Source organism: Pipra filicauda, unplaced genomic scaffold (genome assembly GCF_003945595.2).
Source record: "Pipra filicauda isolate LSUMZ 115617 unplaced genomic scaffold, ASM394559v2 scaffold747_size112721_pilon, whole genome shotgun sequence".
Taxonomy (NCBI): Eukaryota; Metazoa; Chordata; class Aves; order Passeriformes; family Pipridae; genus Pipra; species Pipra filicauda.
Window position 1 is genome coordinate 36,693 of NW_024104917.1, and position 17,764 is coordinate 54,456.

At 63.2% G+C, this 17,764-nt stretch overlaps 1 protein-coding gene across 1 annotated transcript; it reads right to left on the reverse strand.

Moving 5' to 3' along the window:
- Positions 1 to 4,229: 4,229 nt before the first annotated feature.
- On the reverse strand, positions 4,230 to 16,852 carry PEAR1 (platelet endothelial aggregation receptor 1). The gene is made up of 23 exons (XM_039389587.1): positions 16,800 to 16,852; positions 15,052 to 15,144; positions 14,855 to 14,959; positions 13,302 to 13,402; positions 13,129 to 13,221; positions 11,185 to 11,431; positions 10,986 to 11,100; positions 10,763 to 10,899; positions 9,726 to 9,938; positions 8,362 to 8,536; positions 7,810 to 7,930; positions 7,572 to 7,735; positions 7,378 to 7,480; positions 7,146 to 7,292; positions 6,918 to 7,046; positions 6,692 to 6,820; positions 6,279 to 6,407; positions 5,987 to 6,202; positions 5,803 to 5,912; positions 5,592 to 5,703; positions 5,337 to 5,402; positions 4,720 to 4,908; positions 4,230 to 4,491 (listed from the first exon to the last, which is right to left on the reverse strand). The coding sequence occupies exons 2-23, from the start codon at positions 15,141 to 15,143 to the stop codon at positions 4,358 to 4,360; spliced, it is 3,027 nt and encodes a 1,008-aa protein (XP_039245521.1). The 5' UTR covers position 15,144; positions 16,800 to 16,852; the 3' UTR covers positions 4,230 to 4,357.
- Between the last annotated feature and the right edge of the window lie 912 nt (positions 16,853 to 17,764).

Genomic DNA, 17,764 nt, shown 5'->3' on the forward strand with positions numbered 1-17,764 from the left:
GTGAGTCTGGGGACAGGGACATCGAGGGCTGGATGGCACCACAGGGCTGGACTGGGATGTGGAGGGGCTGGGACACCCTGGGCGTGGAGATGGGGACACCAAGGTGCTGAAAGGGGACATCAAAGGGCTGGGGGCACAGCAGGGATGGAGCCAGGACAGGATGGGGCTGCGGCATCACGAGATCAGGACCACCCCGGGGTGTGGACTCAGGGTCTCAGGACTCTGGTGCCTCCAGCACCTGGTGTTTTACTCTCCAGCCTCTCCCCACCCAGCTTTTGCTGCGCTGCTGGGGCTCCACATGTGGGTCATCTGGTCCAACCTCCCTGCTCAAGAGGGGTCATCCCAGAGCACATGGCACAGGATTGGGTCCAGATGGTTCTGGAATATCTCCAGGGGGGAGACTCCACACCCTCTCTGGGCAGTCTGTTCCACTGCTCGGTCACTGCACAGGGAAGAAGTTGTTCCTCATGTTCAAGTGGAACTTCCTGGGCATCAGTTCCTGTCCCATTGTTGGGCACCCCCGAGCAGAGCTCCAGCCTCTGACACCTCCCTGCAGACACTGGCAGGCGTTGATGAGGTCCCCTCTTAGTCATCTCTTCTTGAGGCTAAACGGGCCCAGCTCCCTCAGCCTTTCCTCATAAAAGAAAGAGAGAGAAAGAGGGAAAGAGGAGGGAAAGAGAGAAAGAGGGAAGGAGAAGGAGGAAGGAGAAGAGGGAAGGAGGGAAAGAGGGAAAGAAAGAGGGAAAAAGAGAGAAAGGAAAGAAAGAAAGAGAAAGAGAGAAAGAAAAAGAAAGAAAGAAAAAGACAAAGAGAAAGAGAGAGAAAGAATGAAAGAAGAAAAGAAAAGGAAAAAAAGAAAAGAAAAGAAAAGAAAAGAAAAGAAAAGAAAAGAAAAGAAAAGAAAAGAAAAGAAAAGAAAAGAAAAGAAAAGAAAAGAAAAGAGAAAAGAAAAGAAAAGAAAAGAAAAGAAAAGAAAAGAAAAGAAAAGAAAAGAAAAGAAAAGAAAAGAAAAGAAAAGAAAAGAAAAGAAAAGAAGAAAGGAAAAGAAAAGAAAAGAGTCCTCATCCTTGGATCCAGTGGCATGTTCGGTCCATCCTGCCCGTGCTCCGGTGCTGGGCGTGCCTTTCCCCCGAGCCGAGTCTTTAGAAGTCCGCGGGCTGTGGCCGGGCAGACCTGAGGTTTCGCCACCACACCCAAAACTCTTCCCTTCCCCCTCGGTTAAAGGTGCAGACCCGGCCTCAGCGAAGCCCCTCCTGCCTTTGCGAACTGCCGAGTGTTTGAGGCGCCGGCATTTAATTTTTCGGCCTCCCACTGTTGTCCCCAAACAGGTTCCCCAGCCCCGCTCTCTGCGCAGAACTGTAAATAAATCCAAGACCTCGGCTCTGCGTGTGGACCGGCCTCTTGCACAAGGAGTGAAAGAACCCGTTCCGGGACAACACCACCACCCCGTGGCTCGGTCGGTTAAATCGCGTTCCTGTGAGCTCTTCCAGGGTGGGGATTTCACGCACTGAACAGAAGGAGGAGAAGGAGAAGAGATAAAAGGGAGCAAGCGAGAAATCCTACAGCAAACAATGGCAATGCCAAGCCTTGGGAATATAAATCCCACTAAAACATCGCTCCTGTTTGCATCAGCCATTTCCCCCGTCCCACGAGTCCCACAAGATGCAGCAGTGAGAGGATCCGTGGGTCAGGATTCCGTGCCCCAAACCAGCCCGTGGGTTGCATTATTGGAACAATCCCACTGTTTCCTCAGTGCTTTGGTTCACCTTGGATGGAGCTGCTTCTCTGGAAGTCACAGCGTTGTGAACACAGCATTCCCTGTGGGCGAAGTTTAACATCCCACGTATCCCGTGTTCCTTTAATCACAACACGTCTGACACCAATCCATTTTGCAATGTCATCCTCGATGCCTGCTGAACTACAGGTTTGATTCTCCAAAAGCACGTCTTGCCCAGTTGCTCAGAGCATCTACTTGCCAGGTTGCATTTTCTAGAGCCCATTTATGTCTAATTATTACACAGGGAGACAACTTGCTTCCAGCCTGAGGGCTAAAGCCGTTCTGAAGGTAGGATCAGAGAATCATGGAATGATTTGGGTTGGAAGGATTTTAAAGCTCATCTTGTTCCACCCCCTGCCACGGGCAGGGACACCTTCCACTGTCCCAGGTTACTCCAAGCTCTGTCCAACCTGGCCTTGGACGCTCCCAGGGATGGGGCAGCCACAGCTTCTCTGGGCAACCTGTGCCAGGGCCTCCCCACCCTCCCAGGGAACAACTCCTTCCCAATATCCCATCTAGCCCTGCCCTCTGGCAGTGGGAAGCCATTCCCTGTGTCCTGTCACTCCAGTTTCTGATGCTATAGGAACCCTCTCTCGTGCCCTATAGGCCTGGAAGGTGCTGTGAGGTCTCCACACAACCTTCTCCTCCCCCAGCAGACACCAATCAGGCTTTGCAATGTTTCTCATCCATTCATGTGCTGTAAATTCCCCTCTGACAGTGTCACATTTCTGTCGAGGCGACTTGGGCATTGAACAATTAAAAACTCCATTTGGGCACAGATAAGGGATGCCTACTCCACATTTCAATCCTGCACATTTCCTTAAGGTTAAGTAAGAATAGAACTTTTCCATTAGAGCATCCCCAGGCCAGTCCTGGAGGAGCAGGATAAATGCTTGTTCCACAGCTGAGTTTTAATTGGAAATATTTCACAGCAGTTAAAGCAGAGGCTCCGTGGGAGGTGGGTTGAGGATATTGTTGGATTCCATGTCAAACCCCCTCCACAGGAGGTTTTGTCCCGTCCTTCTGTACTGTGATGGCTGAAGTGGTGTTGGGGAGCCTCACACACCACGGGTGTCCCATTGCACCAAATATTCTCCCTCCTAATAACCTGGTTCCTTAAAAGGATCAACTGTGGGATCCCAGGGCAGAGCCTGGCAGGATCCATTTCCCTTGCACTTCCCAGGTGCACAGCAGTCGTTGGGTGTCAGATTTACTTCTGGAACTGAGTTGCTGCACCCGGAATCTGGTGCTGATTTGGGTGGGGGAGGATCCCACACCAGGTCAGTAGATCTGTCCGTTAACATAATGACACCTCCCCCCCAGTCTATCCAAGTCTGATCAGTTGGGGCATGAGAGGGGGAAGTTACATTCCTTCAGCTGGTAAAATCACAGAAAGCAACAGAAAGAATCTCATTCCTTGGACAGGGCATGGTGAGGCAAAGCCCTTGGTTTAGGGAAATAGAGGGGGGGAGAAAAAAAAGGAAAAATGGGGACAGTGAACTGGAATAGAACAGAGACATAGAACAAAAATCACAGAAGGGAAGGCACTAAAGAAAGACAAGAAATAATTGAAAAAGAAAGTCAGCGAATGGGATAAAGGTAAACGGTAAATTTTATAAAGCAACAAGAACTAGAGAAAAAAAATAATGACAATGAACTAAAATGGAGACGTAGGGACTGTCCTCCTTCCCAGGGCACAGGACAGGCTTTGCCCAGCTTTCTGGGATCCCTTCTCCCTCCCAGGGTGCCCGGGGGGCTCAGCAGAACTTTGCATGGGATGGTGCAGAGCCCTGATCCTTCCCTGGGGGCACAGAGGGATCTGAGGGGCTTTACATGGGATGGCACAGACCCCTTCTCCTTCCCTGGGTGCACAGCAGGATCTGAGGGGCTTCACATGGGACAACACAGACCTCTGCTCCTTCCTTGGGGTCACAGCAGGATCTGAGGGGCTTTGACCATGTCCACAGAGGCCCCTGCTCTATCCCAGGGTCAGCTGTGGATCTCTCTCTGCTCTGCCTGAGCCCACAGGAGCCCCCCCAGCACTCCCCCCGAGGTGCTCAGTGGGCTCCACGAGCCTTTGGCAGATCTCCACGAGGCTCTGCTCCCTCCCACGGCTCTGCCAGTCCTTCTGCAGGCTGGACGGCCCCTTCTCCCTCCCGGGGCACACAGTGGTCCTCCCTGGGCTTTGTGGAGGCCCACAGATGCCCCCACTCCCACTCCTGGCACACCACGGGCTCCCCCAACCTTTGCCCGCTCCTCTCACGGAGCGTGACGGGCTTGGATGTGCTTTGGGCTCCCACCTCGTGCACACTCTGGGAGGGAGCAGGGCCCCCAGCACAGAGCCTGGGGAGCCCCACAGTGTGCCCAGGACCCCACCAGCCCCCCCTTTCCTCCCCCCGCAGTGCCCTCGGGCCCTGTGGCTCCTTGGCACAGACCCACAGGCAGCCCCAGCTCGCTCCACACCAAACAACACCCTTTATTCACCGCCTGCACCGCGGGCTCAGGGACAGCCCCAGAGCACCCCAGTCCCCGCAGGGATGCTCTGTCCCCTCCTGGTCAGTCCTGTGTCCCCCCCGTCCCTCAGCGGTCCTTCCTGCGCAGCGGGGGGGACGGGGGGTAGTGGCGGGCGGGGGGCACGTCGTAGTGACTGGGGATGTGGCTGTTCTTGGGGGAGTCGTAGTGGCTGGGGGGGTCTGTGCGTGTGGGGCCGCTCTCTGTGGGGACAAGAGAAGGCTGCAAGGGGACATGTCCCCCCCGGGGGTCACGAAGCCCGTGTCACCGAGGCCATGTCCCCCCGGGGCCACGTAGTCACCGGGGTCACGTCACCCCCCAGGGCTGTGCAGCCCCTGCTATCGAGGTCGTTTCCCTCCCGGGGCCAGGCAGCCCCCCCTCAGCAGGGTCCTGTGCCCGCCGCACGGGGCCAGGGGACCCCCCAGCCGTACCCTCCTGGGGCGGCTCCTCGGGGACCCCGATCTCGGCGTAGGACATCTCCCGCCGGACAGGGGACTTCATCTCCATGTAACTGCCCTCGGGGGCCTTGGCAGTGGGGGTGGGCAGCTCCTTGATGGTGGCATAGGGGTTCTCGCTGGCCAGGGAGCTGGCGCTGGCCCCCAGCCCCTCCCGGGGGTGCTCTGGGGGAGAAGGAGTTGGGGTTTTCCCCATGACGGGGAGCGGGAGCAGCCGCGTCCGGCTGTGCCCCCGGGAAGTCCCGGCCCCATCCCTTCCCTATCCCAGCCCCGCCTCTTCCCCATCACAGCCCCACCCCTGGCCCTTTCCCTTCCCCATCCCCACCCCATTCCAGTCCTGTCCCAACCCATCCCCACCCCATCCCTGCCTCTTGCCCATCCCAGCCCATCCCTGTCACGCCCCAAACCCGCCAAGTCTCCATCCCAGCCCCGACCCCATCAAGTCTCCATCCCAGCCCCATCCTTTTCCCATCCCAGCCCCAGGCCCAGTGTTATCCCTTCCCCATCCCATCCTTTTCCTCTCCCCACCCCATCCACGTCCATTTCCCATCCTCCCCCTCTCTCTCCCCCACTCCCCTCCATCCCACTCGTACCTTTGCTGTCACCCTTCCCCAGCCCAGGGCTGTAGCTGTAGCTGTAGCTCCGGTCCAGCTGCCCCCCTGTGTTAAGGGGGCAGGTTCGGGGTCCCCTCTGCTTCATCTTCCTCCAAGTATTAAAGTTCTCTGTCCACTCCACCCCACCCCAGCCCCTTCCCCATGGATCCCGAGCAGGGAGGGGACCCAGGTGCCCACCCCACCCTGGCCAAGGTCCCTGCTGGCTCCCTTGGAGCTGCCCCCCATCCTCCTTACCCCTGGGGCCCAGGGCTGATGCCCCGAGGTGCTTCCAGTCAGGGGGCAGCGTGGCATTGCCTTCGGGGCCGTAGGGTCTCTCCAGGCCAGGGAAGAGCTGTGGGCCGGGCACCTGGAGCCCAAACAGGGGACGGGTGGCCTCGAGGGTCGTGGCAGTGGCCTGTGCCACGCTGTGCTGGCCCGTGCCACACCATCCTGCCCCGTGCCGTACCTTGAGGGAGCTGGCTCTGTCCTGGGGGCCGGGGGGTGTCAGCGGGCACTGGGACAGCGTGTGGTAGCTGGGGTTGGAGTAGTAGTGTGCGTGGTGGCTCGGTGGCACATCTGGAGGGACAGGAGTCAGCAGGAGGGCCACCAGGGCTGGGGCCACGTCTGCAGCACCGCTGCCCCGGGCTCACCTGGCACCATGTAGTCGGAGGTGTCCGTCTGTCCCGCCGTGTAGGCCACGGCCAGGTGCCGGCTCTCCTTGCCCTTCTGCCGGTGGTGGTAGCACAGGGCCATGACCACCACGGCCACCAGCAATGCCACCAGGGCCACCAGGCTCAGCACCAGCCCCAGGGAGCTGTAGGCTGCAGGGGGGGCCGGCACAATGGTGTAGGGCTGCTCAGGGGTGCCTGTGGGGTGGGGAGGAATATCAGCCCCCAGGGTGGGGTAGGGACCCCAGGGACCCCCCACTCTGCCCCCACTCACCAGCCTCACAGTGGGGCCCGGTCGTGCCTGGGGGGCAGGGACACGTCCCGGTGGCGGGGTGGCAGGTGGCATTGTGGGGGCAGCGGCAGAGTTGGTCACACTGGAGCCCGAAGGTCCCGGGGGCACAGGCTGGAGACACAGGGGGTGGGGGAGCCAGAGCCATACTGGGACCATATAGCTCCATACTGGGACCATACAGCTCCATACTGGGACCATACAGCTCCATACTGGGGCCGTTCCTGGTGCCCAGGATCATGGAGGTCCACAGGGGCCCATACAGTTCCATACTGCCCAGTCCGGAGCTGGGTAGGAGTTACCCAGACGGTGACCCCTCTCTCTTGCCCCCCCAGACCCCTCTGGCTGGATGGGAGGGTGCAGACCCACAGTGAGGGGGTGTCTGTGCCAGGCTCTACCTTCCTCGCAGAGCGTCCCGCTCCAGCCAGCCGGGCAGTGGCAGGTCCCCTCAGCAGGGTGACACGTCCCCCCGTGGTGGCACAGGCAGGGCTGGGCACAGGCGTCCCCCCAGGAGCCGGGGGCGCAGGCTGGAGGAGCGGGGGAGGGGTGGGGTCAGCCTTGTGGGGTCAGCCTTGTGGGGTCAGCCTTTTCCGCACTCCCCCTCTCCCCCGGCCCCCCACTCACGCTGGGAGCAGCGGGGGCCCCGCCAGCCCGGGGCACAGAGGCAGGAGCCGTTGGTGGGGTGGCAGGAGGAGCCGTTGGCGCAGGAGCAGCTCAGGGAGCAGCGCTTGCCGTAGCGCCCGGGGGGACAGGCTGGGGTGACACGAGTCGCACCCGGTCTCAGCGCAGGGCTCAAGGACCGGGCTGGGAGCAAGCCGCGGGTTTGGGGGCGGGAGGGGGGAGTTCACTCACGGCGCTGGCAGGTGGGGCCGCGGAACCCCGGGGGGCAGGCGCAGGACCCGTCCTGGGGGGAGCAGGAGGCCCCGTTGCGGCAGGAGCAGGACATGCGGCACCCCCGGCCCCAGGAGCCCTGGGGACAGCTCTGCTTGCACTGCGGCCCTGCGGGGACGAGGAGGGATAGGAGGGGTGAAGGGCAACGTCTGAGGGCACGGCAGGGCCCCACCGCCCCCGGGATCCCCCTCACCCGTCCAGCCGGGCAGGCAGTGGCACTCCCCCGTCACGGTGTCGCAGCCGTCGGCGTGGGCACAGTCACAGTGCCCCCCACAGCCCGCCCCGAACGTCCCGTTCTGCAGCGTGGGGACAGGTCGGGGAGTCACCGCCGGGGTGGTGGCACCAAACCCCGGTGCCAGCAGCACCAGCACAGCCAGAAGGACTCACCGGGCAGGGCTGCAGGCAGCGGGGGCCCTGCCAGCCCCGTGGGCACCGGCAGGTCCCGCTCTGGGGGTCGCAGGACGCCCCGTGGGCGCAGTCACAGCTCTGGTTGCAGCCGGGACCCCAAATACCAGCGGGACACGGCGTCGAGCAGTCCGGTCCGTGCCAGCCTGCGGGGTGAGGGGACAGCGGGGTGGGCACGGGGACGGGCACAGGGACCCCCCACCCTCCGGTGTGCACCCACCTTCTTTGCAGAAGCAGGACCCGTCGAGCGGGGAGCAGGCCAGGGCGTGCTGGCAGGAGCAGCGCCCCGAGCAGTTCACCCCAAAGGTGTCAGGGGGGCACAGGGAGGAGCAGTGCTCATCCTGGGTGAAGGGGGGGGGAGAATTCAGAACAGATGGGACCCCCACCCAGGGCTGGGGAAAGGACCCAGGTGTCTGGGGACCACCCCCTCACCCCTCCTTTTGGCATCCTGGTGCTGCAGGGAGACTCGACAACCCCAAAAACCCCATTCTCCCATAGCAACCCCAAGCTGTCCGCAGGGTTGCCACTGACCTCCCAAGGGATGCCCAGACCCTCAGAGATAACAACCCCAACCCACCCCCAAGGACAGACCCCCATGTTTCCCTCAGGGATGCCCAGACCCCCATGCTTGCCCCACCTCCGAACAATCCAGACACCCACCTAGAACCATCCAGAGCCCCCACGATCCCCCAGCACCACCCAGACCCTCACTCTCCCGCTCAGGGATGCCCCACGACGCTGCCCCAGCACACCAGCCCCCCGTGCCCCTCACCGTGTAGCCGGGGGGGCAGCGGCAGAGCCCGGTGGTCCCGTCACAGACCCCCCCGTGGAGGCAGAGGCAGCTCTGGAGGCAGCCAGGCCCGAAGGAGCCGGGGGGGCAGCTCTCATTGCAGAAGAGCCCGGCCCAGCCAGGGTGGCAGACACACTCCCCCAGCATGGGGTGACAGCTGGGGGCACACGCTCAGCACCCCAGTGCTCCCAGTACGGGGCGCTGGCTGTGCTGGGAAGGGGCTTTGCAAACCGAGGGGCACAAAGGCCCCGCCCCGGGGGGGAATTTAATTCTTCCTGGCCGTGCAGCCAACACGTCAGCTGGCTCAGTGAGGGTGCTGGGGGGAGACGGGGGTGTGGGGGAGGCAAGGCTTGGAGGGGAGATGGGGATGGGGTGGGGAGGCGAGGCTGGGGGTGTGAGGCAAGAGGGGGGGGAGGTGAGGATGGTGGGGGGAGGTGAGCTATGGGGGATGAGGATGGGGGGGTGAGAATGGTGGGGCTGATGAGGAGCTGAGAGAGGAAAGGATGGGGAGGGAGTCAGGGTGGGATGGTGCAGCCGGGGTGGGATAGGGGGGCTGGGGCAGGATGGCATAGCCAGGGTGGGATGGGGGTGATGGGACGGGATGGGGGTGATGGGGTGGGATGGGATGGACAGGTTGGATTGGGTTTGGGGGGCTGGGCTGGGGGCACAGGATGAGGATGCTGGGATGGGACGGGGGAGCCCAGGTAGGATGGGGGAGCTGGGGTGGGATGGTGGCACCTGGGTTGGGTTTGGGGGACTGGGATGGGATGGGGGTGCTGGATTGGGATGGGGGTGCTAGGATGGGATGGGGGTGATGGGATGGGGGAGCTGGTATGGGATGAGGGTGCTGGGATGGGAGCGCTGGGATAGGATGGGGGAGCTGGGGTGGGATGGGGGTGATGGAATGGGAGTGCTGGGATAGGATGGGGGAGCTGAGATGGGTCTGAGGAGCTGGGATAGGGGTGCTGGTGTGGGATGAGGGTGCTGGGATGGGATGGGGGAGCTCAGGTAGGATGGGGGACCTGTGGTGGGATGGAGGTGCTGAATTGGGATGGGACTGCTGGGATGGGATGGGATGGGATGGGATGGGATGGGATGGGATGGGATGGGATGGGATGGGATGGCCAGGTTGGATTTGGTTTGGGAGGCTGGGTTGGGCTGGGGGAGCTGGGGTAGAATGGGGGTGCTGGAATGGGATGGGGGTGCTGGAATGGGATAGGGGTGCTGGGAGAGGATGAGATTGGATAGGATGGGTTTCGGAGGCTGGGGTGGAATGGGGGTGCTGGGGTGGGGTGGGGGAGCCAGGGTAGGGGGGGGAGCTGGGGTGGGAAGGGAGGGGGCCGTACCTCTGGCTGTGCTGGGGGTGGCAGAGGCAGCGGCTCTGGCAGTGCAGCCCGTAGAGGCCGGGCAGGCAGCGGCGCTCCTCGCAGCGGCTGCCCTGGAAGCCGGGCTCGCACAGGCAGCCCCCGTCCACGTGGAAGCACTGGCCCCCGTTGGCACAGTCGCAGCTCTCCTGGCAGTCCTGCCCGTACCGCCCCACCGGGCACCTCTCCCGGCACCTGCGTGGGGAGCAAGGTGAGGGCACAGCCCCACCCAGAGCTGAGGTGGCTCCTGGAGTCCCCCCGGCCCCAAGCTGAGGCCATCCAGCTCACTGCATGCCAGGCTGGGGAGCTGGGGTGGCCCTGCCTGCACGGAGACCTGGCACCGACAGCAGAGGAGCTCGGTGGCCCTGTCCCCATGTGCCACATCCCCGTGTGCCCCCCACCATCCATGGTACCCCTTTGCCCTGTCCCTGTGTGGCCCCTCCCGGTGCACCTCCACCTCCATCTGCCACCAGCCCCATGTGCCCTTGTTCCCTATGCTTCTGTCCTGGTGTGTCACATCCTCCTGTTCCCCGTCCCCTTCTCCTCCCATTCCCCTGTATCCCCATTCCCCTGTGCCCCCAATCCCTGTCCCCTCCATCCCCCTCCCTTCCATCCCCCTGTACTCCCACCTCGAGGCCTCCCAATACCCTGTGCCCCCAATTCCCCAGTCCCCCAGTCCCAAGTGTCCCAGCCCCTCATACCTTTCTCCTCCACCCCCTTGTACCCCCAGTTCCCAGCCCCAATCCCTGTCACCCCTCATCCCCCTGCCCCCCATCCCCTGGTCCTCCAACACTCCAGTCCCACAACGGCCCAGCCCCTCAGCCCTCTCCCCCTTGCATTCCCAGTTCCCAGCCCTTCAGCCCCCTGTACCCTCACTCCCCTTGTCCCCCCAATCCCTGTCCCCACCCATCTCCCTGCCCTCCATCCCCTTGTACCCCATCCCCTGGCCCCCCCCTGGCCACACTCCCCCCCTGTACCCTCAATCCCTGTGCCCCCCACAAGCCCCGTCCCCCCCTCACTGCTCTCCAGTGAATCCCGGGGCGCACTGGCAGTGCCCCCAGCGGGGGTCACAGTGGCCCCCGTTGTGGCAGCGACACTCGCCCTGGCAGCCGGGGCCAAAGCGCCCGGGGGGGCACGGCACGGAGCAGATCTCCCCCTGCAAAGGAGCACCAGGGTCAGCCGGGGAACAGGAGGCACAGAGGAGGGTTTTTTGGGGGGCGAGGGGGGGCACAGCCCACCTACCATCCATCCGTGGGGGCAGACGCAGGTGCTGGTGCTCGATGGGTGGCAGATGCCCCCGTTCTGGCAGGGACAGGGGGTGTCACAGGGTGTCCCCTCGGGGCAGGGCACCTCACAGCTGTGGGGGGGTGAGGGGTGAGCAGGACCCCGCCTGGGGAGCGGCGGGGGGGGGGTGGGTGTAGAGTGAGGGGTCCCTACTCACAGGGGGCCCGTCAGCCCCGGGGGGCAGAGGCAGGCGCCGGTGGAGGCGTTGCAGGGGGCCTGGTGGTGGCAGGGGCAGGGCAGGTGACAGCCCTGCCCGTAGGTGCCAGCTGGGCATGGCTGGTGGCACAGAGGGTCGGCGAAGCCGGGGGGGCAGGAGCAGACCCCGGTCAGGGGGTCACAGGGGGCCCCGTGGTGGCAGCTGCAGCGCTTCCCACAGCCCGGCCCCCACGACTGCTCGTCACACTCTGCAAGGGGGAGACCACTGGTACCTCCCCATCCCTCATCCAATCCCATCCCATCCCCTCCAATCCCATCCCATCCCATCCCATCCCATCCCATCCCATCCCATCCCATCCCCTCCATCCCATCCCATCCCATCCCATCCCATCCCATCCCATCCCATCCCCTCCATCCCATCCCATCGTGTCCCATCCCATTCCAATCCTCAATCCAACTCCATCCTGATCCCATCGTGTCTTCATCTTCATCCCCATCCCATCCCCATCCCCTGATTCATCCCCCCTCTGTCCCCATCCTGTCCCCTTCCTCATTCCCATCCCATCCCTTTCCCATCCATCCATCCCCAGCCCATCTTCATCCTGTGCCCATCCCCATCTTCTCCCCATCCTGCATTCCAATTCCATTCTCATCCCATCCATCCATCTCCATCCCACTCTCATCCTGTCCCCATCCCATCTTCATTCCCATATTATGTCTGTCTGAATTTCCATCCCCACCTCAACCCATCCCATTCTCCATCCCATCCCATCCTCATCCTATCTCCATCCCCATACCATACGTATCCCATCCCAGTTTCCCCATCCAATGCCATTCTCAGTCCCCCCCAACTTCATCCCATCTTCATTCCCATTCCATGCACACCCCATCCCAATCCCCCCCTTCTGATTCCATCCCCATCTCATTCTCCATGCCCTCCCATTTTCCATCCACATCCCATCCCAAACCCATTCTCCATTCCCATCCCAATCCAATTCTCCATTCCCATCCCAATCCCATTCTCCATCCACATCCCATCTCAATCCCCTTCTCCATTCCCATCCCAATCCCATTCTCCATCCCATCCCATCCTCATCCTGTCTCCATCCCCATACCATACGTATCCCATCCCAGTCTCCCCACCCAATGCCATTCTCAGCCCACCCCCACTTTCATCCCATCTTCGTTCCCACTCCCCACTCACCCCATCCCAATCCCCCATTCAGATTCTATCCCAATCTCATTCTCCATCCCCTCCCATTTTCCATTCACATCCCATCCCAAACCCATTCTCCATCCCCATCCCATCTCAATCCAATTCTCCATTCCCATCCCAATTCCATTCTCCATTCCCATTCCAATCCCATTCTCCATTCCCATCCCAATCCCATTCTCCATCCACGTCCCATCCCAAACCCATTCCCCATCCATATCCCATCCCAATCCCGTTCTCCATTCCCATCTCAATCTCATTCTCCATCGACATCCCATCCCATCCCAAACCCATTATCCATCCACATCCCATCCCAATCCCATTCTCCATCCCCATCCCATCCCAATCCCATTCTCCATCCCCATCCCATCCCAATCCCATTCTCCATCCCCATCCCATCTCAATCCAATTCTCCATTCCCATCCCAATTCCATTTTCCATTCTCCATTCCCATCCCAATCCCATTCTCCATCCCCATCCCAAACCCATTATCCATCCCCATCCCATCCCAAACCCATTATCCATCCCCATCCCATCCCAATCCCATTCTCCATCCCCATCCCATTCCCTGTCCCCATTGTATTTTCCACCCCTGCCATAGTCTCCATCCCAATCCCGCCCCCATCCCACCCCAGACTCCATCCATGTCCCCATCCCCGTTAACCCACTGCCCCCCATGCCGTCCCCAGCCGGGGGTGCCCCCTCGGTGCCGCCCCCCCGCCGGTCCCTCACCGCTGGAGCAGTCGGGGCCGCGCCAGCCTGGCTCGCACTGGCACAGCTCGGGAGCCACACACCGGCCGTGGACACACTCCTGGCTGCAGCGAGCTGGGGAACGGGCAGGGAGTGTCCCCAGGCAGCTCTGGGGACACCCTGCACTGGGACACGGCCCCCCCGGCCCCACTCACGGACACAGGAGTCCCGGCTCTCGTAGTAGCCCAGGCAGCACTGGTAGCGCCGCCGGTAGTCGGTGCGGACGGCCTGGCGGTACTCGGTGCGGTGCACGACCCTGCGCCGGCACGGCACGGTGGGACCACGGCCCTGCAGTCCCCCCATAGCCCCGGGGACACCCTGCATTGGGACAGACCCCCTGCAGTCCCCCCATAGCCCCGGGGACACCCTGCACCGGGACAGATCCCCTCCAGCCCCCCATGGCCCTGGGGACACCCTGCACTGGGACAGATCCCCTGCAGCCCCCCATGGCCCTGGGGACACCCTGCACTGGGACAGACCCCCTCCAGGCCCCCATGGCCATAGGGACACCCTGCACTGGGACAGACCCCCTCCAGCCCCCCACGGCCATAAGGGACACCCTGCATTGGGACAGACCCCCTTCAGCCCCCCATGGCCATAAGGGACACCCTGCATTGGGACAGACCCCCTCCAGCCCCCCATGGCCATAGGGACAGGCCCCTTTCAGTCCCCCATGGCCTTGGGGACAACGTGCATTGGGACAGGCCCCATGGCCCTGGGGACACCCTGCACTGGGACATCCCCCATCCAGCCCCCAAAGGCCTTGGGCACACTCTGGACCGGGTCAACCCCCCTCCAATCCCCCACGGCCCTGGGGACACCCTGCACAGGGACAGACCCCCTCAAACTCTTCTCCATGCCCTTGGGGACAGCCTGCAGGGTGACAGCCACCTCAGTGTCATTGAGAACACCCTGCACTGGGACAGCCCCATCCACACCCCCCCGCATGGCCTCAGGGACCCTCTGTGGTGGGACAGCCCCCCTTCAGCCTCCCATGGTCTTGGGGACAACCTGCATTGCAACATCCCCCATCCAGCCCCCACCATAAGCTTGGGGACACCCTGTGGGGGGACAACACCTCTCCAGCCCCCGAAGACCTTGGGGACACCATGCACAGGGACAGACCCCTTCGAACTCCCCCCCATGCCCTTGGGAACACCCTCTCATAGGACAGCCCCCCTCCATCTCCCCAGTGTCTTTGGGAACACCCTGCAGTAGGACACCCCCATCCATCCCCCCCACAGCCTCAGGGACACTCTGTGCTGGGACAGCCCCCTTCCAGCCCACCCATGACCACGGGGACAGGCCCCCTCCAGCCCCCTGTGGCTCTGGGGACACACTGCACTGGGACATCCCCCCTCCGGTCCCCCATGGCCTTGGGGACAATCTGCACAGGGACAGACCACCCTTGAATCCCCCTCCCATATCCTTGGGGACACTCTGCAGTGGGACAGCCCCCCTCCAGCCCCCCATCATGGCCTTGGGGACACCCCCTCATGGGACTGCCCCCCTCCAGCCCTCCCAATGTCCTTGGGGACAACCCACAGTGGGACAGGCTCCCTCTCCAATGTCCTCGGGGACATCCTCTCATGGGACAGCCTTCCTCCAGCCCCCCATAGCCTGGGGGACAGCCCCCCTCCAGCCCCTCACGCCCTCGGGGACACCGTGTGGTCCCCAAGGGGCTCTGGGGAGCCGGGGCTGCTCCCACCTCTGCTGCGGGCAGGGCAGGGGGGAGCCCAGCCCGCCGGGACAGGGCTCGCTGGAGGACACGACGTGGGGCTTGGTGTAGGATTCCTTCACTGCCGCCGTGAAGCTGCGGGGGTGGGGGGGTGTGCGAGGTGAACAGCAGGTCCTGCGAGGCCCCACCGCTGTCACCGTGCCCCCTCCCAGTGCCCCCAGCCCTACCTCTCCCAGTAGCTGCACACGTTGGGGTCGCTGGGGCGGAGGGCAGCCAGGAGGGCGGCGTGCACGGCCAGCACCGCGGCCCGCAGCAGCATCCTGCCCGGAGAGAGACCACGGCTGCACCCTCTGCCTCCACACATTCCCGCTCCACACCCACCGCCCCCGGCCCCGGCTCTGGATCCGGGATCCGACCTCCCCGCGGGGCTGGCTTCGCATTCCTCCACCCCGAGAAACGGCCCCGGCCCCGCTGCTCCCCCCGTGCCAGGGGGAAACTGAGGCGCGGCCGCTCGGCAGCCTGGGTGGCCCCACGCAGCCTCATCCCAGCACCCCGGGGCACCCCGGGGCGCATCCTGGCATCACCCCAACCTCTCCTGCAGGACCCCCCCCCGGGATGCTGCCGGAGGTGGGAGCCCGGGGTGCCGGGGCGGGGTTTGGCACGGCGGCTCCAGCCCCTGGCGCGGCGCCGCGCGGCCCCACTTCAACCCGTTCTGTGTTTATTCCCAGTTGCGCTTCCTGGATCCAACGGCTTCTTGCTCAACCCAGAGAGGGTCTGGCTTTGCCGGGGCGGCTCCGGGATCGTTGCCAGCCCGGGGGGCCCGGCTGGGAGGGTCGGCGAGCCCCTGAGCCCCCCGCGCTGGGGGTGCTGTTTACCGGGACGCGTGTTACGGGGCTGGGGCTGCCGAGTGCCAGGGAGGAAACAGAGGTTTCCTGGTCAGCACAGCTGGATTCACGGTGGTTTCCTTACTGCTCCGGCCGTAGGACACCCCAAAGGTGCTGCCCCGGCAGCCCCCTGAGTTCATCCTCCCCCTCACCGGAGCCCGCGCTGCATTTTGGGGCCAGAGCATCCGGTTTTGGGTGGAAAAACGGTTTAGTGGGAAAGTTTCCCCCATTTCCCTTCGGCTCCCGGCAGCGAGGAATTAATCGCTCATCCGCTGCCAAAATTCCCTCCCCTGGACCCTGGCAGGGGGGGAGAGCCATGGGAACCCCAAGCCCTCCCAGTGCTCCCACTGCCAGCCTCATGCTCTGCTCCAGCAATGGGGGGGGTGGGGGGTCCCAGAACTGCCGGGAACAACAGGAACCACTGGGAGATACTGGCAGGAAAAGTGAGGAATCATCAAAACATGCTGGCGGGCCCCATCTGCTCCTCACTGGGGAGCCCAGCCGCGGGAAAGAGCCCCCCCATGGATGCCATAGTGGCGAGAGACCCCCTCCAAGACCTGACACTTCCCTCCCCACGGCTGTCCCTGAGCACCGCCCGGGTGGGATGAGGAGCATCAGCCGCTGGTGATGGGGGTGGAGGGGGCATGTGGGGTGAGGGCAGGGGACCAGGGACCAGCCCTGCCCTGTCCCTGCAGGGGACACTGCGCTGGGCTCCCCCCGCCGTTATCTCTTCCTCCACCACAGCCCGGGGGGTGACGCGTTTCCTCCGGGACCGCGGACCCGCAGGGATGGGGCTGGGTGAGGGTGAGGGGGGCAGGGGGGTGAGTCAGGGACATGGGCAGGGACAGGGGCAGGGGCAGCACTGGGGTCACCACAGGGTGTCGCAGCACTGTCCCACTCCCCGTCCACCGCCGTCCCCTCGCTGTCATCCCCCCCCCCGCATCCCCTCACCTTGGAACCTGCACCATTCCCAAGCCCCCCACGGTGCTGGGGGCTGTTCCCGCTCCGGCAGCACCTCAGGGCACGGCGCAACCCCCCCAGCCCCACCCCCGGCTCCCAGGGTGCCCCAGGCTGGGCACGGTGGCACTCACCTGGCCGGGGGCCGCGGTGACAGGCGGGGTGGGGGTGCAGTGGCCCCACGCGGGGCTGGCCTGGCCGGTGGGCTCGGCCGGCCGGGATGGCGCAGCACGGCCGTCGGAAGCGGAGGGAGGGCCCGGAGCTGCTCTCAGGAAGTTTGGACGTGGAGACTACTACGGAAAAGGGAAAAAAATAAAAAACCCTAATTATTTTTTTCTTTTCTTTTTTTTTTTTTTTTCTTGTCTGTCCAGGAACCAGCAGAGTTTTGGCACAGCAGCATCCCCGAGGCTGCTCACACACGGCGCTGGGTGGGGATGGGGTCCATGGGGATGTCCTGACGTGACCCCTCAGCTGCAGGATGTCCCTGTCCCAAGGGCTCTGTGGCACCCGTGGGCGCAGGCCCTGACCTGGGGTGTCCCACAGGGCCGGGGCAGGTGAAGGGACCCCCCAGGCAAGGGGAGGGGCTGGGGGGACCAGGGTGTCCTTCAGCTTCATGGCACGGGCTGGTGGTTGGGAAGCAGAGACCAGGCTGGTGCCCTGTGTCCTGGGCACATCATCCCTGCATCCCAACATCGTGGGCACATCATCCCTGCATCCCAACATCCTGGGCACATCATCCCTGCATCCCAACATCCTGGGCACAGCATCCCTGCATCCCAACATCCTGGGCACAGCATCCCTGAATCCCAGCATCCTGGGCACAGCATCCCTGCATCCCAACATCGTGGGCATATCATCCCTGCATCCCAACATCGTGGGCACATCATCCCTGCATCCCAACATCCTGGGCACAGCATCCCTGCATCCCAACATCCTGGGCACAGCATCCCTGCATCTCAACATCCTGGGCACAGCATCCCTGCATCCCAACATCGTGGGCACATCATCCCTGCATCCCAACATCGTGGGCACACATCATCCCTGCATCCTTGGGTCCCAGGAAGACATCCTTCCTGCATCCTGGGCACATGTTGTTCCT